This window comes from Aptenodytes patagonicus, chromosome 3 (assembly GCF_965638725.1).
Source record: "Aptenodytes patagonicus chromosome 3, bAptPat1.pri.cur, whole genome shotgun sequence".
In the NCBI taxonomy this organism is placed as follows: domain Eukaryota; kingdom Metazoa; phylum Chordata; class Aves; order Sphenisciformes; family Spheniscidae; genus Aptenodytes; species Aptenodytes patagonicus.
The window spans coordinates 94760538-94786787 of NC_134951.1; the positions used below are offsets into that span (position 1 = coordinate 94760538).

At 36.2% G+C, this 26250-nt stretch overlaps 1 protein-coding gene across 2 annotated transcripts in view; it reads left to right on the forward strand.

Annotated features, from left to right (window-relative positions):
• The window catches only part of BIRC6 (baculoviral IAP repeat containing 6), a 189855-nt gene that overhangs the window by 69544 nt on the left and 94061 nt on the right, over window positions 1-26250 (forward strand). For both annotated transcript variants that reach the window (XM_076334284.1, XM_076334283.1), the window contains exons 31-46: window positions 623-756; window positions 3343-3480; window positions 4237-4364; window positions 4969-5100; window positions 7050-7265; window positions 7639-7822; window positions 8195-8350; window positions 8714-8847; window positions 10477-10630; window positions 11392-11508; window positions 12488-12642; window positions 13799-13925; window positions 14791-14901; window positions 21581-21714; window positions 22738-22865; window positions 25003-25565. In XM_076334284.1, coding sequence (XP_076190399.1) covers window positions 623-756; window positions 3343-3480; window positions 4237-4364; window positions 4969-5100; window positions 7050-7265; window positions 7639-7822; window positions 8195-8350; window positions 8714-8847; window positions 10477-10630; window positions 11392-11508; window positions 12488-12642; window positions 13799-13925; window positions 14791-14901; window positions 21581-21714; window positions 22738-22865; window positions 25003-25565 — 2711 coding nt within the window. The remainder of the gene's footprint in view (window positions 1-622; window positions 757-3342; window positions 3481-4236; window positions 4365-4968; window positions 5101-7049; window positions 7266-7638; window positions 7823-8194; window positions 8351-8713; window positions 8848-10476; window positions 10631-11391; window positions 11509-12487; window positions 12643-13798; window positions 13926-14790; window positions 14902-21580; window positions 21715-22737; window positions 22866-25002; window positions 25566-26250) is intronic.

Sequence of the window (26250 nt, forward strand, 5' to 3'; positions counted from 1 at the left end):
ATCATAGAGCTGCTCTTCTAATGCATTTTGGAAGTAGGATTGAGACTGGAAAGCACACTATTAGCATTTAATACAAAAGATTTCTCTGAGATAAGAGCAAACAAGGGTAGAGTTGAGCATTGAATGTTAGATGTGTTATTTCAGATTATTGAGGTCTTTAATATTCTAAACATTAGCATTTTATTTTAATCAAACAAACTTGCTGTTCTGTAGTTTTTTGCCTTCTTTGGACAGCAACATTTATATTTTCTTTTTTTTTTTAAATGAATTGATTCAAGGATATAAGGATATATGGATTTAATTCTCTATCCCTGCTATTCAGTATATCATATGTAATAGGAAATAAACTGGATGAGATCTTGTTTCAGATGTATGAATTGGAATGCTCTGCTGACCTCTTGAGGGTGGAAGAGAAAATGTTCACCCTAAAATACTGCATTATCCTTACAACAATAGAATGTGAAGTCCAGTTCACTTGCTGGGCCACACTACTGCTTTCTGTAGCAATCTGCTTGTGTCTCAAATGAAAGCCTAGGGGAATATTGTTCTATAAGGGGTGTTTCAGAATATTACTGGATCTGAAAAAGAAATAAAATCTTAAATATGTAAATTTTATTTTTAGGGTCTTCATGTTGCTTTCTTGCATTGGCCAAAGATCGCTTAGCAACAGTGGTGTTTTAGAAAGTTTACTTAATCTCCTGGATAACCTGCTGTCACCACTGCAACCTCATTTACCTGTGCACAGAAGAACTGAAGGTAGCCTTCTAATTTGGGAAACTATATTTTCATATTCATTATAAGCTAGGAAATTGAGAGACTAGCTCACAATTTTTGGTGTATTAAAAGAAGAAATTGCTCATTTACTCTATTTCCAAAACACAGTTGTCTTTTAAAATGTGCTTAAACTTCTTGTTCTTTAGGTGCTAAAAGAGATTCCTTCCCCCGCCCCACCCCCGTTTAAACCTGAGCAAAATCTATTTGGTTGCTTTTAATTCAGCTAGGAAGCTTTAAAGTTTTAACAAACTGGGGGGAACATCCAATGTGTAGACAGCTCTAGTGACTCTAGTGAATGACTTTGGAATTTAGCAGTTTGGAAAGAAGTGCCCCTTTTTGCTCATGAGATCCTTTCTAAGTTTCAAGCTTTTGAGGTAAAACATGGTTATGAAGACAAGTTTGTTAGGGGTAGCTGCATGGTTTCTGCAAACTACATGGGGGTTTTTTGTAATCACAAGGAATTTACGTTTTTTTGACCCTAAAAAAATTAGTGAAGTTATATTCTCCAACCTTGATTTTCTTTGAGTGTTTCTTAACTACCCTAAGTTTGAAGAAAATGCTTGCTTTTGAAAACATCAAACTCTGGGCTACTTCATTTGTTACGTACATGTAGCAGAGCATTGTAAGAAGATACGTTGTTTAAAATTCTCTAGTGCTGTGAAGTTGATAAATGCCAGCTGAGACTCCGCCCTTACTTTTTACCTTGTCTCCTGATGTAAACAAGCCTCCAGCTGGTGTCAGAAGCTGTCCTATTGCTTCCCATTGGTCTACTGTGTACTTTCTCTATCGTGGCCGTATCCTGCTGTAGTCTCTAACTAGTTTGAGGCAAACCCAAGCTTACATCTCCTCTACCTCTGTTTGCACTCTCCCCACAGCTGCCAATTCCTTTCATAGCTCTTGCCTTACTAGTTGTCCTCACGGAGGACTTTAGGAAGCAGAAGTAACTGATACTTCAGAGCTTTATTTGCTGGTCTTCCAGCTTTCTTCCTCCTGGACAGTACAGGTGAGTACTAGGGCATTATTATGTGTGGTGGAAGCATCAGGTACGGCAGAAGAAATTCCTATTTGAGAACTATCACACATAACTAAGGGTCAAAGGGGTAAAAACATTGGGAAAAAAGTCAGAAAACAAGGGACAATCAGAGCAAGAGGTGAGTGTTGTGGATAGAGAAGAGTTGTAAACTTTGAGGCAGAGGGGGAAAAAAGGAATAAGCAAAAGACACTTGGAGGGAGGGAGAGAAGCTGAATATTTTGATTTTTTTAGGAGAGAAAAGGAAAAGAAATGCACTTGTTTAAACAAAAGTATGAAAAGGTATATACTTCACTCTGCAGCAGGCTCCTTTCTTTTTATTCTGCCAACCGGAAAGGTGTGTAGCAGTCACCAGCGCTGCTCATTTCTGTTCTTGCAATTTAGCCTGCAGTTCCTGTTCAGGTCCTGTTATGGGGAGGCCTCCTGTTCCTCTGCCTGCTTGGGGTGGGCTGCTTTCTGCCAGTGTGGGCAGGAAACTGGAGTTAACAGTCAGGACCTGCATCCTATTGCTTGGGCTGCCAGCAATAGGCAGCAGTAGCAGTGATTTTGGACAAGCTGTTTCTGTGCCTTAGTTTTCTTGTTTGACCTGGAATTAATAATAGCTTGAGTTAATTAAAGCTTTCTTTGAGATCAGTGCATGAAAAGTGTAGTGTAGTTAAGTGTGGCTCAGCACAGTGCGCAGATACGAAAATATGTTTGTAACCTCTAGTACTAATGACTTTGCTGTATTGATATTATGTAAAAGTATGCCATTTGCATAATGACTGTGATTAAGTGGTCATTAATTGTAGGTTTCTGGACTTTATTGAGCGCTCATGAGTTCACTTTAGAACTGTTCATTTAGATTTGCTCATACACACAAAGATTTTTCTTGCATGGTGTGTAAGATACGGGTTTTTTTCCCTTCTGCCTGTACAAAAATACTGCATTTAATATGTGAGACTGAAATAGGCAATAGCCAGTCATTAGTGCCGCCAGCATGGGTCATCTAGTCTGAACTCAGTCTTGGCTTTCCTGCATCTTAATCAAATGGCTATGTGAAAATACACTAACAAAGGAGTAAAAATGAAAGTATTTGGGTGCACGGTTATAACTGTCTTGTTGGAGCCCTGGTTGATGGAGGAATTTCACACTATGGAATTTGAGACATCTAATTTATGTGCTTTAATGCAAGCAGCTGTCATTCTGTATTTGGTATTTAGGAAATTTAGACATACAATTTTTGACTTTTAAAAAAAAATGCTGCTTAATTTTTAGCTTTAATAGTAGAGGTGAAGCTTTTGACTTCTGACTTCATCAGACTAAGAGAACTGTGACATTTTCTCTTGCACCTGAGTTCTATACTGAATGTTTGATTTCTTCCCTCATTTATGAGTGCTCAGACTCTTATCCACATTTAAAAATAAAAAAAAAGGGGGAGTGGAATCTTTGTGGCCTAGTGAAATGTGTGTCATCTGATGCTTTTTATGATTTCTTTAAAACTAGTTTGTTATGGCTTCAAAACTTTATTAAGGCACTCAAATCTATTTATTTTGAAGGAGTTTTAGACATTCCCATGATCAGCTGGGTTGTAATGCTGGTGTCCAGACTACTGGATTACGTAGCTACTGTTGAAGATGAAGCAGCCACAGCCAAGAAACCTCTGAATGGAAAGGAGAGGGAACGATTTTTGACAGGTATGTAACACTTATTATCAAAACATGCTTCTATGTTACTGGTTTGGGAGCTGTTCAAATAATTAAAATGTACTTTCAATTCACTTGAAAAATGAGATTGTAAAAATAGACGTTGTGATTATCTTATTTGCACTGCTGTCTGCTTCTTTATGTCCCCTTCTCCTTAGAAATATGACCTCTTCCATTTTTTTAAAGTGAAAAATACAGGATTGATTTTTAGTTTGTAAAATGTCTGTATATTATCCTGTGACTCCAGGACCTGGCAATTGAGAGTACACCATGTTGAGACAGTTTGTATTGTGAGAAAGGGCAACAGTATGACTTCATAACTGCTTTGGTATTTGCCATGGTATTTGTAGCCAGTATTTTTAAATGGATTTTTTTGTCTGTTTATTATTATTTAAGTGGATTAGCTATGGTTCTCTTTGAACATCTTCTCTACAAATGAAAACTGTAAAGCTTTTGCGTTATGGAAGCTGTTCAGGTATTTTTATTTAGGACAGTCTTGCTTACCTCCTTATATGTTTTAAAAATAATGAAAACAAGATGGTACCACTGCATTTTAAAATTGCACAGAAATATTACCATCAGTGGTGACAGTTGCATAACACTAAGACAGTTTTAGATTTTGCTTGTTTCTTTAGTATTTAGTGTATGGAGATGCTAACCATTGCTGCAATGTAAATGCTTTTCTCTGGAGTTAAGTGAGGTTTAATAAGATGGATTAATGTTTCCTTTTTTTTCTATTTCCATTAGGAAACCAGTGGAGTTTTATAAATAATAGCCTTCACACTCAGAGTCTGAGCAGATCTACTAAAGGCAACAGTAGCCTAGATAGACTGTATTCCCGAAAGATCAGAAAACAGCTTGTGCATCATAAACAGGTGACTTCCAGCACAGTAGTAGCTATTTTCACAGAAGTATATCTCATTTATTGTATATCTCATTTCTTGGAAGAACAGCTTTGGCCTTGGGACTCATTCAGCCTTGCTTTTGCATAGGTCTGGTTCTGTAGCTAAAGGCTGCCTAACTTCTTTGACATTCGTCTCAAACCGTGGGGCATGGGATCTGCTGGAAGAACAGATGTTGGAGTGTACTGTTGCACTCTGTGGCCCATATTGGACAGTAAATATAATTTACGTTCTAGATAAATCTGGGTACATCTGAGTGCAAGCACCTAGGCTGTGATTTAAAAGTTGGTAATTCTTAAGACACAAAATTTTCATTTCTAAATGCAACCATGCAGGTTTTATGACCCTGGACATGTATGTCTTGAGCTCCTTTAAAAATACTGTTTCTTCTTAAAATTCATCTGTTCTGGGTCTGCTAGTAGCCCTTTATGGTGTCTTAGTTAAAATTGTATATAAACTGTATTTTAAAAGCTCAAGCTACAATTTGAACTGAAGATTACTATCATATGAACATACTGATCCTTTTAACATCTTATTGCTTAAATTTTCATTTTTTCCTATTAACATTTTCTTTTAGCAACTTAACTTATTAAAAGCAAAACAGAAGGCTTTGGTGGAACAGATGGAAAAAGAGAAAATACAAAGCAACAAAGGATCATCATACAAACTTTTAGTAGAACAGGCAAAACTAAAGCAGGCTACTTCAAAGGTATGATGCTCTGAAACTGTAACTGACTTCTTGTCCTTTGTGTGAAAAGACCTGTTCCTGCAAAGTCATTTTTGTCCTACTTTGACCTTATTTTAAAAAGTTGTTTCATCATGGCAGCTATCAAGTATATTCTGGTGCTGAAAACAGCAGCCATCTGGAAATTTCTTGCACTGTGAAAACTAGTTTGTCCTTCTGCAGGGTTTTTTTTAGGTAGTCATGGCCAAAATCACTAATAATCTTGTAGCTTTGGGAGTGCCAGTCATATCTTTAAACTTTGGATAACATATACCAATAGAAATGTAAAATAATATTTTATATGGCTAACTTTTATGCATGATACTCTTCTGGATGCTCTCCTGGTTGAGTAATCAGAAAAGAATCATGCCAATGACTGTCTCCCTGAACTAATAAGTACGACTTTTGAGAACGTTTTCTGACTTTTCTCAAAAGCTTCTTAGCTTCCTAAAAGTACCTATCACGTAAGTTGTGGCATCTTGCAGTAAGCCCCACATACTGAGAGTGGACGTGGTAGTTAAAAAGTTGTTTTGATTATGAGATGAGGTGCTGAAATTCAGGGATTTCTGGAGATGGCAACATGCACTTTGCAGGGAACACAAAAAAAACGTGTAAATCTTTCCAGCTACCAAACTTAGGTATCTCTTTAAATACTTACTCTCTAGTTCCAGAAATACTAATGTCTGTTAGGATGACTGAAAGTAGGCCTGTGGAAGGAGATTATAGAATGTTGGACCTTAAAGGTAATCTAAAGGGAAATCTTACAACTTCCAGTAATTATGAAAAAGAACCCCCAAAATTTAAACACCAGCATAAATATAAATCCCTAAGTTTTCACTAACTCTGCTTGTCATCAGCTGTTCTTTCCTGCACTGTCTTCTGCTTTATTCCAGCAGGTTGTATCGGGGGGGGCTACTCCACTGGTGGCCCCCTTGAGACATCTTTAAATGAGTCACTGGCTGAAATAAGCTGTCCAGCTATTTAAGTTTCACTTTATAGCAGCCATATTGCATCAAAAAAGCATGTTGAAATAAAAAGTTTTCCCCTTGCAGTATCTTAACATCTAGTTATGGCATTACTGTACACTTGATAGTTGCATTTCATGCAGTTTTTACTACTTTGCCTACTAATCACTTTCAGTTACGACAAGCTGTGAGTAACTTAAAACATTTATTGCGTTTAGGAGAAAGCTGAAACCTTTGTGTTAGTAAATAGTTCTTTCTCTGGTCTACTTCAGTAGCTACTACTTAAGTGAGATTGTAAGAGGCGTTTGTGTTATCTGATTTTAGACTGCTTGTGTAGCTGATAAAATGAACTGATCTGCTAAGTGCGTGCCCTTGGTGGATGGGAGGATAAATAAAAGCACCTTCTTTCCTCCATTGAATTTGTAGACCCTCTGTCAAAAAGGTTGTAGTTTAGAGCCCTGATCAAGTATCAGGCTAGTTCAATTTATGGTGGCTAATGAACACTTTGTACCCTGGAAGTATTAAGAAAGTTAGAAATTATTGATGGTTTATCTAATGTAAAGAACTGAGAAGTCAGCATTCTTGTAAGGGTAAATTTCCATAGTAGCTATTTTTATATGCAGTTTGCTTCATGGTAACCATAGCTTTATATGCAGGTATGGAAATATGACAGAAACTTCTAAAATGCATATTCTCAGTATGCTTTATGGCAGACATAAAGGCTTAATTTGCACTTGTGCAGAACTGGATAATTTGGTTATGAGTCTGTCACCTGAGATAACATGCTGCCAAAACAAATTTCTGCCACTAAAGCCTTAATTCCATTCCAGATTCTCATATATTCTTAGACTCTCCTTTTTTTTTTTGAAGTTTTACAGTTACTGTTATTGCTGTCTCAGATTTTCACTGGGAAAAGATTTAGAGGTTAGTTTTAAAATGTAACTGTTGTTTCAAATTTAATTTCTGCAGCACTTCAAGGACTTAATACGCTTACGTCGGACTGCAGAATGGCCTCGTTCTACTTTAGATACAGAAGTATCAACAACAAAGGAAACTCCAGAAATTGAACCACTTCCATTTACACTGGCACATGAACGTTGTATTTCTGTAGTGCAGAAGCTGGCACTCTTTCTCTTGTCCATGGACTTTACTTGTCATGCAGATTTACTTCTATTTGTTTGTAAGGTAAACAGAATATAGAACATCACTCTGTAGCTGCAATGGAGACCGCATTAAATTAGCTTTCTATTACTGCTTTTTTGCTGGCTTGATGGTAAAAATTAGCTGCAGCACTAAAATTTCTAGTAATTTCTGGTGAGGTAGTTTTTCTGAACTGTCGCCTTTTGTGTAACTTACAATATGATGGCTTCAAAATTGCGTAGAAAAAGTAACTTTAAAAAAATATTTTCATATGATTAAACTTGTAAAATTCTAAAATTTAAGCTAGTAAAAATACCTGGTTTACTTGTAAGCAAAATCTAATAATCATAGAAATTAAAGCTATTACATATTCTCATAGTGTTAAATATGAATAGGCATATATTTCTTTTTTTAATAGGTTCTTGCTAGAATTGCAAACGCTACAAGACCAACAATTCATTTATGTGAGATTGTAAATGAGACTCAGTTGGAAAGATTATTGCTGCTTCTCGTTGGAACTGACTTTAACAGAGGAGACATCTCTTGGGGAGGAGCATGGGCTCAGTATTCTCTGACTTGTATGCTGCAGGATATTCTAGCAGGTTTGTTTTAAGTTCATACTTTTCAGAATGTACGTTACACTTGAAACTTTCTTCCTTTAATGTTTTAGGGGTTTTTTATTATTATGTTAGAATCTGCTGACTCTATTAAGATAGTTAAAAAAATCATAATTGAGATTACTGTGTATAAAACGCAATTTAAAGTTGCAGTTACAGTCAGTCCTGAATTAGTGACTTGTGCATTGAAAAATTAATATTTATATGACCCTGATTATTTGAAAATTATTCAGAACTCCTCCCCTTGAAGAAGTAGCCCTTAGAGAATTTAGAGTTCGATGAAGAAGAACACTGGGCTGTTGATTTGTAACTGGAATAAAACTTGAAATAGAGTTGTCTGCTTAATCTAATACATAGGAGAGTTGTTGGCACCTATAGCAGCTGAAGCTATGGAAGAAAGTGCTTTGGGAGAAGATGCTGGAGCTTCGGCTGGGGATTCTGATGACTCTCTCCAGCAGTCCACAGTTCAGTTAGTGGAAACAATAGATGAGCCTTTGACACATGACATCACAGGTAAATTATCTTGACGTATATATGTATACTGAAAAAAGTAAAAAAACCTTTGCTGTTACTCATCTATCAAAATATCAGTAAAGGATTTTTGGTGATAGGATAATTAGTTTCTGAAAATATAGGCAGAATATGAGCAATTCTTCAACTTAGTTTTACATCTGATCAGTAAAAAATGGTTATTTTTCTGATTACTTGATTTCATTCATTGACTTCTTCCACTAAGAGCTGTAATATTAAAAGCCTTAAAATTATTCACTAAGAGCTGTAATAGTAAAAGCCTTAAAGTTATCCATTAAGTGTATGAGATATCCATGTTTTATAATTTGTACTTGGTAGTATTAATACTTTTTTAATCACTCAAAGGTGCTCCACCTCTGTCATCTTTGGAAAAAGATAAGGACATTGACCTTGAATTACTGCAAGACCTGATGGAAGTTGATATTGATCCTTTAGATATTGATTTGGAAAAAGATCCCCTCGCAGCCAAAGTCTTCAAGGTATGGCACACCTGAGTTTTCAGGATAACCTTTACATGTGAAATAGTAAAATCCTTTCTCTCTTACACTTCTTCATTAGTGGTACTTGATGTCTCAGACCTGCTTTTAGCTTTATATAAAGGTTTAATGTAGAATGACAGGAAAAAATGTAAAGATTGTGTTCACATCTCAGATGTATACGTATCTCAGTTGACCACAAAATGGTTTGCTTTTGCATGAAGATATCTGTATAAACAAGACATTTATAACACGTTAAAGACAACAAAAGCATAATATAAAAGAAAAATAAGATCTAGTCTTGTCCTTTTTTATTAAGAATAGAGTGCCATTTGCTTCTGCGATTGATCTCAAGAGTTAATACTGCTAGTATTGTGTGTTTAAAAAAAAAAAAAAGCAGTAGCTAGTGTTCAGACCAGCTTCAGACTATGAAGAGAAGCAACTAACTTCAAAACTTATTTCACTGTGGAACAAGAAAATTATTAAATGCTTTCATACTTAAAATGGAAGCTATACATTTCAGAGGTAGTAATGTTACATTTAGATGTAATAGTATATTGTCAAGGTATATTAAGAAACAAAAATATTTTGGTTGTAAAGAAACACAGGTGTTCATAACAAAATGTTGAGTCTCTCTTCTCTGTCCGTAAGGATGACACTCTCATTTGGAGTTTTCCCACTCTTCTCACTATTGACTTAAACCTTTAGCCTCATTTGAATTAACCTGAATTATCTTTCTTACCACTTGCTCAGACAACACAAAATTTTCTTTTTTTTTTTTCTATATTCCTTCATATGTCCTTCCACTGATTACCTATCATGAAAAGATTTTTTTCTTTAAATCTCACCCTACCAAAATATTCCACTTACTACGTAATTTTTGTCTTGCTGATGTTTCCCTCCTTCTTTATTCTGCTATCATTTCATTTGGCAGTACTCCTTAGTCTGCTTCATCCACAGGTACCTTCATGATCTTATTGCCTGATTGGATGTCCTCTAAAAAACAGACAGAAAAACACTTCTTCATTCTTAATCCTTCTTAAGACTTGCTTCTGTATCTGTAAAATGACAGTTGATATTGGATCTTGCCATAAAAAAGACATGCGTACACAAATTGCCTTCATACAGTCTTACATTACTATTTTTTTTCTTGTGATCCATAGGCTTTCTAAGTGTCTCAAATTATGACACTCTTTCTTTTGCAGAGCCCAGTACAAATAATCCCTGAGCCTCACTGAGGCTTCAAGGTACTTTAATAGTACAGTTAATAATACAGTATTCTGTCTTGATAAATAACTTCTCAAAACATCTGTGTGATACTCCACTTCCAAATATACAATATCGTACAAATGTGTGAATAAAAACTGATGATAATATTTTCAAATTGGCTTCTTGAATCTTTGAGCCAGCTAACTACATTGCTGGATTTTGACAATCACTAAGGATTCAGTAGCTTATACTGCAATAAAAATTGAAACAAAATTTTCTAAAGCTATTGGATCCAATCTTCTGGTTTTAATTTTTTGTAACTTCATTGTTTGTTGCTAGTCATTACAAATTTTATTTTTGTACTTGAGCAGTCTAAAGAGTTGCTGGTTTTTTTTTTTCTTGTTGTTTTGTTTGTTTTTTAAGCCTATAAGCAGCACCTGGTACGATTACTGGGGTGCCGATTATGGCACCTACAATTACAATCCTTACATTGGAGGCGTTGGAATTCCAGTTGCAAAACCACCGGTAACTACAGAGAAAAATGGATCACAAACTGTGAGCGTATCAGTCTCTCAAGGTGAGCAATGAATTAAGAGACCCTGAACAGGACTTTCTGTGATACTGGATTTGACACTTTTGCATATCAAATTATGTTAACAATCTCTACGTGCATTAAGTGGAAAGAATTAAATTTTCGATATGCCACAGTTTTTCTGTGGTAACTGAGAGAATATTATGTGAGGTTTATATTTAAACCAGCCTAACATAGCAGAAAATCTTATTTTCTAACATTTTTGAACACATACTTATAGACAGTTTTAAATCATTCGTGTTTTCTCAGGAAATTTTGGAAGCTCTTTTCTAGTTGGCTGATATTTTGGGTAGTTGGCTCTACCCTAAGGAATGAGGTGGCACACATTTTTAGTTTGGAGGAGTACTACTGGGGTAATAGATCTTTCCCCTGCCATACTAAGGAAAAACAGCTTTTTTGTTCTTGTTTGAGAGCTATTACCTTAGGAAAAACAGGCTTAAACATATGCAGATTTAGTCATGTGTGATATTAAAATGACTGTGAAAAGAAATACGTGTTTCACAGAAATCTAGTATTTCATTAATTATGTATTTCACATCTCTAAGAATCTTATGTTCAGTTCACAGTATAAGTTTCTACATTCTGCTTGTCACATATAAAAGTGAATCTTCCTGTTAGTGATACTGAGATTTTTTTTCAGTTTAATGTGGACTGTGTATCTATATTGCTTGCACAGGAAGTTAGAGTCACTAATTATATATGTCTTTGATATAATTCAGTTTTACCCTGTTTGTTGCCTTGTGTAGCTTTAGATGCACGTCTAGAAGTTGGACTTGAACAGCAGGCTGAGCTGATGCTGAAAATGATGTCTACCCTGGAGGCTGACTCCATTCTACAAGCATTAACAAACACATCTCCTACATGTAACTACACGTTGTCAAATCATTCTCTTCACATAATGACCATGATGCTTTGAAATTTGTACTAATTTTTTCTACAGTCACTTAGCAGCTTAGAAAAAGTTATATTTCGCTTGAATTTTCTTGTTAGGCTGAGCTTTAGAGGTATTTCTTTATTCAGATTTTTGAATTATGTGTACGCATATATTTAAGACATTTTGTGAAATTGGTCAAATATGCAGGATTCCTTTTACAGTGCATAATAGTACAATGGAGGAATTGTTTTCATTTTCCGATCTAGGTGAAAGTTAATGTTAAGTTTCCTATTTTTGTGAAGCCTCATTCTTGCATTCGGTGTGAAATTTGACTTGACAGTTTCACCTAGTCAGTGATGAAAGTGAAAATATTTGAATACAATTTTGAACTCACCTGTTCAGTAAACGTTACGATATAAAAACACTCACGATGTCGATTTACTTTTGAACGTATTTTCAGTGAGCTGTACCGCCCATCTTAAGCTAAGATGTGCTTCTTTGTAGCTCTCTGGGTAGCTTAATATGCATGCTGCCATTAGTTGAATATCTGATGGTGGAGTAGGTTTAGTGACATCCTCAGACTTTTTTTTTCTGGAATTTTATTACTGACTACAGTAGTTTTACTGTAATGCATGAAAGAGATGTTCCAATAGTTGTCCTACCATAGTGTTACCAGGACGCTCCTATAATACGTGTTTGGCAAGAACTGTGAAAATGTATTTCTGTGGGCTCACTTTCCAAACAGTTTTTTGTGAAGATGGAGATGTCTGACATTCAAGTATGCCTTTTACAGTATGGTAGTCAATAGTCCAACTCAGCTGACCGCTACATTGACGTTGTTCTTGTAAATTATAAAATAAGTGTCTTTCCCTTAAGTATAAAATACAAGGAAACAAATATGAAATTACTTTTAGCAACTTTTACAAAATAATTCATGGGGGGCTGGTACTTTTTGTTTTGTTCTTTAGTAACCCAGTCTCCTAGTGGAACAGATGATTCATTGCTAAGAGGATTACATGCTGCTAACCAAAATGCCCAGTTGATTGTGCAGTTGTCGTCTATACCTATGCTGAGCGCATGCTTCAACAAACTCTTTTCCATGCTACAAGTCCACCATGTTCAGGTATAGAATTATGAACTCTGAAATGTTTTGATAGTATTTCTCTCTAAATTTGAAAGTTGTTTTCCTATATTTCTTACTACTTAGGATGCAAGTAAGCTGTTATGTTATGTGCTTTATTGCTTATGAAGTTGTCATGGACAACAGTACCAATAATGTAATGGGCAAGCTGCTGAAAGCTTTTCTCAAATAGGACATTTCTTGTTACAGTGAAAAAGTGGGTATACATTTTTCATATTTGAAAACAAGTTATTAGGTTCACTGAAAGATAATTGTTAGCTTATTAGTGAAGTGTCACTAAGTGTGCAGTCTCCATCTGTGGAGGTTTTCAAAACCCAGCTGGATAAACCCCCAAGCAACCCAGTCTGACGTCTTTGTTGGACCTTCTTTGAGCAGAAGATTGGCCTGGATAACCTCCAGAAGTCCCTTCCGACCTGAATTATCCAGTGATCCTAAATGTTGAAATTAGAAGTATACTTTTTAAAAAGTTCATCGGTTTAGCAACGCTTTTCTTGATACATACAAAGGAATGCCATGTGTGCTATATGTGAGTGGCTAGCTGCCTGCCTACTTGTTCATGTTTTAATTGGGTGGCTGACTCCATCCCTCAATCATTCTTTAAATATCTCATCCAAAATACAGTTTGTGGGGTAAAGGACCTTGATGCTTCCCCAATATATCTAAATAGTTATTTTCCTCAAGGGAGTTATTCAGAGTGAGCATCAGTGTCTCTCTGATAGTAAAGGAGGTTTCCCAGTAATTAAATTGGCCTTTTGAATAACTTGACTCTGTTGAGACATTCCAAAAGCTTACATGCAAACCAGTGTTACAGATGTAAGGTGAGGATACAGGCACTTCTGAGCAGTGTGTAAAGCTGTTGTTTTGGGGTTTTTTAACATAAGTTTGAAGAAACTTCTTAAGATAAACTGTATTTAGAAGAAATCAATTACAAAAACATAGCAGAAGCATTTGCTAGTTATGCTGAATTTGCTTTGCATATTATGTTTACCAGAATCTTCAAATCCAGTAAAGGGGGGGGGGGGGGAGAGAGAGAGAGAGTGTGTGTGTGTGTGTTATCAGTGAAACAGTAGCACCTGAGAATGTAGATAAGAACAACACTTGAGTTTGGTCTGATAGTGGTTTTTTTCCCTTTTTTCAGCTTGAATCCCTTTTACAGTTATGGCTCACATTAAGCCTAAATTCCAGCTCCTCTGGAAGTAAAGATAGTGGCGCTGATATTTTCCTTTATAACGCTAACCGAATACCTGTCATTTCCTTGAACCAAGGTAAAATACGTTAAATATGGGAAATTAATTTTCAGGAAGTGTAAGATAAGATTATTTTTTTTAAGTACTCAATTTTTGCTAATAAGCAAAAAGTATTAAAATAAGTATTCTTGGTAAGATCAGTGTTGGGATAATTTCTGGGTTCTAATTAAAGAGCTCTTGGGCTCATTATCTTCTTAACATGAAAAATGTGTAGCTAGTATGTAACTGAGAGATGATTTCTTGAATTTGCATAATCTCCTCAGAAATTAAATTGTCAAATTTGTGGTTCTTAATTCATCATTAATCCCAAGAGGACTTTTTAGAAGACACTTCTTAGTCTAAGGTGAACTGTGCATCTGTATGTACTTCTCTGACAAATTTCTTGTCCTTGTATACCATCCTGTGATCTCTTTATTGTCAAAGGGGTCGGTGAGGGGGGAAGCTCTATTACTTGTGGCATCAGTCTACTAATCTAGTACAAAGACATGGCGAATTTTTTTTTCTATAAAGTAATTTGTGTAGTTTAAAAAATCTGTGATATCTTGTGGTGATAGTCCAAAACATTAATGCCTGCTATAATGAACCTGTTACGCTGACTTCCATGACATCCATGAGAGCATTTGGAAGCCAGAAGTTTCGTTGCACTGTTTTCTCTGAGATGTCAGGGTCTGGGCACTGTGGAAAGTTCTGTGGGCCAGTTCCTGTGAAGTGTTGCTGAGGCTTCTTTTCCTAATTTCCTGGAACAATATTTGTCAAAACTAAATACAACAAACAATAATATAATAATATTAATAACAATAAAAAATATAGCACCTTACAGTGAAAATAAGACATAGTAATACCCTGAAGATTAAAACTTGGAAAAACATGTTTTTCTTGACAGCTTCAGTAACTAGCTTCCTGTCAGTTCTGGCATGGTATCCTAATACCTTACTCCGGACATGGTGCCTTGTGCTTCATAGCCTAACTCTCATGACGAATATGCAGCTTAATGGTAAGTTGTGAGTGGTTTTGGGGGTTTTTTTTATGTTGCCTGTTTTAGTGATGTACAGATGAGTGTCGATTCCCATCCGAAAGACTACCAGAACTTTCCCCTTTCCTTTAAGTACTTTTGTTGATTCTCCATAACTTCAGGCTTTTCAGAGTAGGCTCCTTGAATTGCTTGTGCCATGGAAACTGAAACCCTAGTGGTAAAAAAAAAAAGTCATTATAAATGGGTTGGCAATGTCTTGTAAAAATGAATTTTAGGACTAGCTAATGATCCTTGGGAATTAGATTTGTACTATGGGAAGAGGTAGCAGAAAGGAAGGATTAAGGCGCTATGAGAGAGATTCATGTTTTTCTGATGCAGTAGGAATATTTTCGTAAATATGCAGGCACTAGTCATTGCTTATGTTAAGCTATCTGAAAATAAGCCCCTAGAAGCTGAATCTATTAAAAAAGAAATCCAGCCATTTCGTTTCATTTCATTTTGTTTCATTTCAATTTCATTTCCCTATGCACACCAGATTGTCTTACATTCTTGCTTCATAACACACTAGAAATAATCTCCCTTTGTGAATGAGATTTTGCCACAAGACTGGTAGAAATTAAAGGATGTAATTTTTAAATGAAGAAATTAAGCTTCTAAATGGCTCACTATCATAGGGCAGCTGTCATGAGGAATGCTTTTGTGGCCTTGTCCTCAAGGCTAAAGAAGATATCAAATAGTAAGAACTTGGAGACTGGAATCTTTTAAAACCTACATGTTAGACCAAGTCAGAGCTCTCTTAAATTGTTTTCACTCCAAGCATATGACTAAAGGCAGTAATTACAGAAGAAAGAAACCCAGAGCCACCTGAAGATCACACTTCTGTGAAGCAATTTGCCATCCTGCAATGACCCAGCTATTCTCCACAGTTTTCCTCAAAGATGCTTATGAATCTCTTTTTCATATGTGCCATTTCAAATCATTGTCCTTAGGATGCACTTTTTTCTTCAGGTTTTCACTTTCTGTCCCTTTTCTGTGATGTTATTTAGAGATCAGTCTCACAAAAATCTGCTGAAATATTTGCTATTAGGTGAAGCAGTAGAGCTGTGAATAAATTAATGGAAGAGACTTAATTGATATTCTCAAACAGAGACCTCCATCTTATTCTTGGTATTTGAGAATAGAACATGGCATGATTTATAGGATAACAGTGCCTGCAGTTAACACCCATGTGTATTTTCAACACTCCGATTTGTAAGTGTAGACTAGCAATTTCCAAAAATTATGCTGTGTGTACCACTGAGACCATATGTGAATCTCTTCCAAGTGGTGTGAGGCTCAGTGTTTGTGCTCTGACACTGACAGACAGGCAGCTGTGTGTTTGCAGGAGTTTCTTAGGCAACTGTCCGAGATCAGCAAGTGACAATGTGAATGAAAAGCTGCCCAGAAGCAACCTGCTCAGAAGCAACCACTATGACTCATTGCAGGCGCACTCCAGCATATGGATGTGGTTGTGGATTTTTGTGTATATAGGATTGTGAGCCCAAGGTTGGGGTTGAGTTGGAAAGGGTTGGAGATGCAATCTTGCCGGAGAGTAAAGAAAAGGGGTGAAGGTGTGTCTTCTTTTATACATGCGTGTGGATTAACACAGATACATATCCCTTAACTGCCCCTTTTTCCATACTCACTAATAGAACCAGGAGCCAAGTAAGTTTAAGCGCCCATCAGATAACTTCTGTGCTAGGATTCCTCAGCAGCTAATAATTCAAGATATTATTCTGTCTCAGTGGCACTGAGTTGTCACATTTAAGAAGTGAAATAATCTCTGTTCAATTCTTGACAATTGAAGGCGGGATTCATCAGAGCACTTCTCCAATCAATAGTTTTGGTTTCTGTGTGCTTTAGTTCAGAACTGGGACTAATAATAGTCTCTTAAGCCATTACAGACAGTGTCTCATAGGAGTTCTCATCAACTTATAATTTTCAAGATCATGCTTTCCAGAAGAGATAGGTTTTTGGGTTTTTTAAATATATACAGCCAGTAGAGAGTGAACAATTTAAAGACAAGTTGTTCCTGAGACTGGTGAAATGTAAGTGACATGTCAGCTTTCTTTGGAGTCAAGTTTCTCTTGTATCCTCTTTAATTCTGTAATTTTTTAAGCTATGAAGTACAAATGGTTCACATATCTTCACTGTATTGACAGGTTATGGTTAGGGTTTTGGTTTTTTTTTTTTTAAACCACTAAAATGTCAATTACAGTTCATTGGGAATAATTTAGGTTAGTCTTGCTAGATGTGTGTGGGTATAAAGTGAAGTTCTTTCCCCTTTTAATACCCAAAATACAACAAGCCCCCAAATGTGTTCATTTGCAGAATATTTTCACTGATGAAAACACCACCACCACCACCAAAAATATTTTACTCAGATGCAATAAGCCTTTTAAATAAGCAAGAAGGGACCTCTTCTTGACATAATCCTCATGAGATAATCATATTCGCTGTTTCAGAAACTGAAAAACAACTTAGAGGTGTAGCTGCTCATAGATGATTCACTAAACTTTTTGCAGGTGGGCATTTTACCACTGAGAAAATCCCACTATTGCTATTTTTCTAAACCATTGGATCTCAAAGCCTTCTCAGAGAACCTCCTTCTTAAGTTTGCTTTATTTAGTTGAAATTCATTATTGCCATTTGATAAATATGTTCACATTCAGCCGTTCTGTTTTCCCCAGTCTTTCATTTAAAAAGAAAGGAAAGGAAACAAAAGGGGGGGGGGGAAAGGGGGGGGAACGGCAGTGCTTTTTCATATTCTTCCATCCATTCTAGATAAGGGTCTTGCCTTATTTGCCTTTCACGGGTAGTGTCTTTGAACTGACTTCTAAACTATTGTACTCTGAAGACTACAGTTTTGGTCACCATTTCTTCAAGAGATCAATGAATTGATTTTGTCATGAGAAATGAGGTGGTTCTAGAGATCTCATCTTGATGTTATTTTCAAAGCTTTCTTAGTTATTTTTCCAAAACCCCCGATCTCTCTCCAGTAGTAATCAAGGCTTTTTAGTTGGGATTTTTTTCCCACCTGAGTATAGGGCAGATTCTTTTTGGGGACTGTCCTATGTTGGGGATTTTATGAGCAACCACTCTCTAGGGCAGGTCAGTTCATGGTCAGAAAAATCTTATTTCATTATGCCATTATATGCTGATAAATGTCTTCAGAATAAGAGCTCAGGCAGTGTAACGTCTGTGCTTCAGAAACTCTCATCTAAGGAGTGCAAGATATTTTTCAGGGATAAACCCAATACCCCCAGCCATTTCTTTTCAGAACAATGACCTTAATTGGTTACAAGTAAGGAAAAATTTCTTTACTGAAAGAGTGGTGAAACATTGGAACAGGCTGCCCAGGGAAGTGGTGGAGTCCCCATCCCTGGAGGTATTTAAAAGACGTGTAGATGAGGCGCTTAGGGACATGGTTTAGTGGGCATGGTGGTGTTGGGTTGACGGTTGGACTCGATGATCTTAGAGGTCTTTTCCAACCTCAATGATTCTATGATTCTATGATTCTATAAGATCCAGGGACAAATTTTGCAGGGCTGGTGTTTAAAATCAGTATTTGATGGGTGACATCTAGAACCATTTAATGCCACGTAAAGGAAAGTGGGTAGAAGCAAATCTGCAGTGACACCTGGCTAAGAAAAATTTCTCAGAGCTACAGTTGCTCTAAAGTAAACAGCTGTCATCTGTCAAATCATTCTCATAATGCATTTACTCATCTGTTCCTTTAGCAAGAACTATTTGTGCTCTCCTCACATGCCCTTTTGCTTATCTGTTATTGTTGTCACCAGAAATACTGTTTGAGAGCAGTGTTTTGAGCATAAACACTACCTGACAGAGCAGATAATGTAGGTGCATCCTGAAATTCGAGTTAGAATGTCAAACAAAACATGTCAGACTACAAATACAATGTAGAAAAAAAGTGGGTTTTAATATTGTAGTGATATTTTCAGCTGTTAAATAGAAAATATAAAAATAAAATAACATAGGAAGTAATGAAGATGTATTTATTCAGTTATGGCATCAACCCTATCATGAAACAGTAGAAAAAACTATGGAGACTTCTAATCCTGGAAGGAAATGAGTTGAGGCTTAGCTTGTGGACTTGGCTACTGCTTGTCAAGGGGAGATGGGTGGGACAGTCAATTCCAGGGAAGTTATAATGTAACATCTGCTTGTACTAAGATGTCAAGTCTTCACAAATAGCCAGATTTAATTAAGTAGTTACAGTACAGACCTAACAAGTGAAGGTGAAAACAGCAGGAAAAAGTTGGAGTTTTTTAAATAATGTTACCTTCAAAGAAACACTAAGTGAACAAATTAAGTGACTTGAAGCTACACCCCAAATGTGCCCTGTTCAGAAAAATGCAAGCATACATATTCTAAAAGCTGTAGTTTCAATGGAGAGTTCGTTTTGTGGTTTGTTTTTTTTTTTAAAAAAAAAGAACATTGAATAGCAGTGTTATTTGTCACACTGATTATTAAAGACTTCATAGGTGATTCAAGGTTTCTGAAGAAAATGAAATACCTTCTGTCTATGAAGGTACCATTCAGTAATACAGGAAAGCATAAAAGTATGTCCCTTTTTCAAATAAAAATATAAACATTTTGGGCGCTTTGTACATTTACTTTAAAATTAATTTGGATACTCAGTACTTTTGGAGGAACTCAAGTGACATCTAGCTCAAAACTGTCATACACAAAGTTTGAATGATGCAGTTACATTGAAACAATGAAAAGTTACAGAAAACTGAAAAACAGAACAACCAAATTCACATTAACTTCTTGTTTTGATTAGTTATGTCAGCTGTAGGTGAATGTAATTTTAGTGATAGCGATTTGTCTTAAATTTCAGAATAGTTTATAAGTGAAACTTTTTTCAAAAAAACCCAAAAGGCAGTAATATAACAGGTCTAAGTATACATGCAAGAGCTATGAGCTTAGCAAGTTAGTGTTCTTAGTGCCCTGAGTGTCATTTTCATTTTAACTTGGGTCATGATATACTCAGAAACACCCCCCCAAAAACAAGAAAGCAAAAAAAAAAAAACCCCCACCAACAGCCTACATACCTAGTTTTCTTAGAGGGAAAATCTGTGTACTGTATGTTTTACTTAAGTAAATGTTCAGGGGTGCAGATTCAGCAGGGGAAAATAAACTTGATCAGTTCACCCAGACTGGTGTTTCCAAGGCACATCCTGCAATGGAAGGCTTCTCTGTTGTTCTGAAATGTTCAGTTTTTCTTTCAGAGAACCTGTGAAATCGTGTGCTTACTTTTTACAGACTTGTCCCCCACCCAGACAAGACCTAGCCTTTTTATCTTTTGCACTATCAAATGTAAACTAGAGCAGGCTTGTTGTCTACAAAACAATGGAACTGGAATGCTGTGGGATGCTTTCTTGCTTTTGTTCTACTCCAGCTATTGCCATGCCATCAATCATAGCCATACAGGCTTGTTCCACTACTAAAGTTGATAAATCAATGCAAAATGGTTTGTATAGCTGTACAAGAAATACTTTCGGCGTTAGTTTTCTGCATTCATCTAAAGCAAGAGTCTGTTTATAGTTTGAGAATAAAATGGCATTTGATAAGGGGAAAATTTACTGTGAATTATCTTCTCCTTCCATCTTCCCGTAAGGATTTCTTCTCATAGCAAGTGTCTTTCCTATGCTATTTTTATTTCATTGCTCTGAAAGCTTTTCAACTGAGATGAAGCAGTCAGGGTTTAATTCTGTTTTTGACAGAGACGTTTCCCTCCTGGTTGGGATCTTTGGTTTAACTTTCCTTAGTTTAAGGAAATTATTGTGAATGATGAAGACTGATAAACAGAATGACTAGTTAGTAGTTCAGGATTTGGTTAACAGCCTCCCTAATTAAGAGTCTTCTCTTGGGATGCAAAGGGGTGCCAGCCAAGCTCTCGTACCAGAGCATCATTTCCTCTTGATTTAATCTTTTATATATGATGAGATAGTCTGAAAGAGATCGCATCTTCAGCATGTAATAACCTGTAACTTCATTTAGATACGTGTAATATTATAAGAATACGTATTTTTATTCAGTAGGTAGCTATGCTTTTTTCAAGTTGTGTTTTGAATTGAATCAATATACCACTACTGAATGAGTAAGATTTCACATTCAATAAAACTCATTTGTTTGATCATTGAAGGGTGTATTTTAATTCTAATTCTGGTCCTTAAAGTTCTTATCTGTTAGGCTCACTACAGTTTTAGTCAATGATGAGAAGTCTCTGAATGTGCCAAGGACAAAAATATCTTGATTGTTTACAGGATAATAGAACATGTGGTCTCTGTCTGACAAACTAACAAATGCATTTAAGCCTTATTAAATAGTTGGACTAGCAAAGAGAAACACATCAAAATGTCTGTATATATTGCTTCTACAAAACGAAGATCTACTTTCAGGAATACTGCCTTAGCAAGCGTGGAACACTGATGGAACAGTTTTGGGGGTTTATATCTGTACTTAATGGAAAACTCTACGCTCAAAATTGTAGTCCTGAGTAAGCAGCTTTCGGTAGCTGATTTTGCTGAGTTTACACGTCATGAAATAAGTATAAGGGATATGCAGTATAAATGTTTGATTTGCACTTAATGCTTAAGATTACAGATTTAATTTTTATGTTTTTATTTTTAAGCTGGTCCAAGCAGTGCCATTGGAGCTCAGGAAAGTACTGCCCAATTGTTGGTGTCAGATCCAAACCTCATTCATGTGTTAGTGAAATTTCTTTCCGGCACTAATCCTCATGGAACAAATCAACACAGTCCACAGGTAACTAGCAATGAGAATAAGAGGAAAAACTCTTCGTAGCAGAATTTCAGTACACTCGACATGAATATGTGTTATTCATAATGTATTATATCCTTGGCTTGTTTCTTTTTTTTTTTTGGTTATAGTCTTAGTTGGTTCTGATGAGCAACCATAGGGAAGTTCATGTTGGTGATACACTCTGAGTAGTGATTGTATGTTTTTACAACTATCTGGAGACTTGCCACAGGGAGAGAATGCCATATGTGATATGTCAGTGAATGTGTTCTATGTTCCTTAGTTGCATGCATGAAAAAAGTAATAGAGTTCAGTTAGTTTCCTGAAATCTTGTTGGGCTGGGATAAAAATGCCAATGAAGATTAAGTTTAAATATCTAATAATTCCAGAATTTAAAATTATGCTTTTATTTTCTGCCTGTTTTCTGAATTCATGTGGTGTCTACTGTTTCTCCTAATTTCAACTAATGTTTTTTGCTTTTTGCAGTCTTTGAAACCTCTGTGAATAGTGATAAGAAAAAGCCCAGGTTAACTTAATTGTATGTAATATTTGACAGCAGTCTCAGAAACACTTAGTTTAGGAGACAGAACACACCTGGTATTTCCAGTATTTTCCAGAAAATTTTCCAGAAAATACATAATCTTTTCCAGAACTTAAACATTGTGCAGTGCCATTAATTTAAAGCACTTATATGTAAATGTGTAGTTTGTGAAAAAACATTCAGATGAGCACAGAAATGTATTCTGTGTGAAGCGTAGTTTGCATTGCTGAAAAGAAAGTCTCAAGCTGCAAACGAGTCTTAGGCAAAGAACTGAATTATTTGGTTTTTACTTACGGTTAGTAATAGGAAAAACACATAAATTGATGCAGAATAGTTCTCCTGTGAAAACCCTGTAAAATTTTTCAGAAGGCAAGTTAAGGTACATAATACTTTTCTGTTCTTAGAAAATGTTCTTGTTAGATACTACTTAATGTTCTTGAAGACATTTCAGTTTTATATAATACTTACTAAAATGCCTTTCCCTCTAGGTTGGGCCAACAGCGACACAAGCTATGCAAGAATTTCTTACTCGATTACAAGTGCACCTTTCTTCAACTTCTCCTCAGATGTTCAGTGAATTTTTATTGAAATTAATACATATACTTTCAACAGAAAGGTAAATCTTAACTGTTTTTTTTCCTTTCATGCCCTCTTTGTCTTTAAAGTCTGTGTGATTGTGAATCACAACTAAGATGTGTATGTCCCGCCTTGTCATACTGTCAAGTTATATATGGATGGAGATCTTAGGTGTTGCTGCAGCCCTACCAGCAGGATCTGGGCTGCTTCTGGCATGTGGAAGGGTGCGACTGGAATCCACACACAGCTATCTGTGAGTTAATAGAAGCACTAAACAGTTGGTCAGACTGATTTTATCTCGAGCTAAGATATAGGCCTTGTTAGAGTAATCCCTAAAATAAGGGCACTGTTGATGAGCTTACCTGTTAAAAAGAGAAAAATTATTCTGAGAGGCCTGAATTAATGAAAGGTTCTAGAAAGATTGTGAAAATAATACAGATGGCTTTTATAACATTGTAGGATGAAATATGAGATTGCATAATCCTATTTATGTAATATGCATATTTATTGTTTCATCTTTTTTTTCCTCTTCTCCTCACCCGACAGTGGAAAAACTCCTCTGCCCCACTCTCCTTCTGGGGCCTATTGATGTCTTGCCTCCCCACTAGTGTAGAGAAGGAGTGCCACTGGCCAGGGGCGAGATGAGATCATGTGGCTTGTCTTTTACAGCTCTGCTTCTTCAAGGCTAGGTCGATGGGCACAAGACTGTTGTGTATACCGCAGTACACCAGAAATGTGCCAGTTGTTTGGTCTGAAGTACATTAGGAATTATCATTTATTTCTGGTATTGATGTTCTGCTCATCCCCAGGCAAAGGCTTCATATAATTAGGGATGAGCTTCCTCAGTCTCTGGCTTCCCAGTAGGTGGCACTTTGGTGTTACGTATTCTTTAATCATACAGAAAACAGTTTCGGCCTTCTCTAAGAGATTTTACCTTAGTAACTTAAATTGAATGGGTGGTGTTTACCAGGTTACATTGATGATCAATCACTTATACAAGAAATGTCATAATACAATAAAGTCATTAATTCACAGTGAATCTTGGAATGCATGTCTGCATGCCGTAATTTATTTTAAATAAGCTGATGAGAGCGCTGAAAGGATAGTGTTTGAAATATTAGATTTTTTTTTTTTTGAGACAAACCAAAGGTGGGACTGAAATGTCATAAAATGGAACCAAAGCACCAGAAAAGGCTTTAGATGGTTATTTCTAAAACCTCAGGTAATTATTGAAGTATACCATGTCTGATCAAAGCATAAGATTGATTGTGAAGAAAAGCAGTATTTTACTGTTAGAACTAATTAAATGCCAAATATTTTCTTCAGGGCTGTTTCTATAAACTGTTTTGTTCTATATTTAATTTTAAAAGTTACAGTAAGATTAATCAATGTCAAAGATGCAGAGAAATATAAAAGAATCAGTCACTAACTCACACTTCAAGAATTAGCACCAGTTTTATTTTAAATATACTGATTCAAAAGGTTCGTTTTGTAGTCCACCAGCATATGTGTAAAAGCAATTAGGAAAATAAACTTGTCCCTAAAAGAGATCCTACAAGCACCTACAATCAACCTACAAGCACCAACCTGTGATAGTTTGAGTACCTTCTCATGGTCTTATATATAGTCACTATTTAGATAGCTAAAACCTGACCATTCTTCTTTTTACCTCAGGGAAAAAAAACAAACTATGGGAAGAAAAAACCCATCATGATTTCCTGTTAGAAAACAAATAATCCTAATGATATTAAAGTATTAGATGGCTTCTTCCCGTGAAGTTTCCCTGCAAACATATGAAACTTTTCCCCCACAACTGAACAGGAATGTATTCTAAGCTTATACCTACAGAATTAACTGAATGATTAAAAAAAATGATGGATCCTAGACTTTTTCAAAGGAAACTTTAATCCTCAGTGGTATCAGGAAAGTGATAGCATGAGCAGGTTCTACAGGCTGTGTAATGACCAGTATATTAAAAAGTAAGTTATGAATGCTTGACTTGTGTGAAAGATCAGATTGTGCTTCAACATGTGTTTCTGAAAACGGCTGGATTTTTATTTAGTGAAAGTCTGGCGTGCTTTTTGATTCTTAAAAATAAAGCAAAAAAAAACCCCAACAACAAAACTTGTTTAACTTGTTAATATTGAACGATGAAATCTCTCTCTTTTTTCTTTCAGGGGTGCTTTCCAGACGGGCCAGGGACCCTTGGATGCACAAGTGAAACTCTTGGAATTTACCCTGGAACAGAATTTTGAAGTTGTATCAGTTAGCACTATTTCTGCAGTAATTGAGTCTATAACCTTCCTTGTGCATCATTACATTACATGTTCGGACAAAGTGATGTCTCGCAGTGGCTCAGACAGCTCTGTGGGTGCTCGAGCTTGTTTTGGAGGGCTTTTTGCCAATATTATCCGTCCAGGTGATGCCAAAGCAGTTTGTGGAGAAATGACAAGGGATCAACTTATGTTTGATTTGTTAAAACTGGTCAACATTTTAGTTCAATTGCCGCTTTCCAGTAACCGAGAATATAGTGCCCGTGTTCCAGTAGCGAGCAGTACTACAGACAGTGTGTCTGATGAAGAAAAGGTTTCAGGAGGCAAAGATGGCGGTGGAAGCAACCCTAATACTCAAGGATCAACTGCATATGTGGCAGACTTGGTCTTAGCTAACCAACAAATTATGAGCCAGATTTTGTCTGCACTTGGCCAGTGTAACAGCAGCGCTATGGCAATGATTATTGGTAGGTATTTTGTAAATAGAACAGAAGATCTTTTGGGGTGGTAAAACACTTAAAAATTCTACAGATTCATAAATTGGGTGTATACATGAAAGAATGTGTCACAGAAGTGACAGGAAAAAAGAGACTGATAAGAAGTGAAAGGGGGGACAGGTATGCGGGGAAAAAAAACCTACCATGAGGTGGGAGACAGTAATTAAAACCAAACACGAATGCGTTTGGCATTTGAATTTGCTGCATCTCAGAATGGTCAGTGTTGAAAGGGGCCTCTGGAGATTGTCTAGTCCAACCTCCCTGCACAAAGCAGGGTCAACTCAGAGCCTGCTTCAGAGAGCAGGTTGCTCAGTACCTTGTCCAGTTGGGTTTTTAATTCCCCAAAGGTGGAAACTCGACAGCCACTCTGGGCAACCTGTTACAATGTTCAATCATTCTTAAAGTAGAAAAGCCTTTTTCTTATGTTTAAATGGAATTTCCTATATTTCAGTCTGTGCCAACTGCATGCCTCTATGCATGGATTAGGATTAGTCTTCAGTTTGTACTATGGATGCGTTACCTCAATTGTTGTCTATGTATTGCATTATTTTCCTTTTTTTAATAATTTCTAAAAAAGACAAATTACAATTGTGGCCCTTGCATAGAATACATAAACTTTTCTATTCCTCTGTTGTAGCAGAAATCTCATTAACAT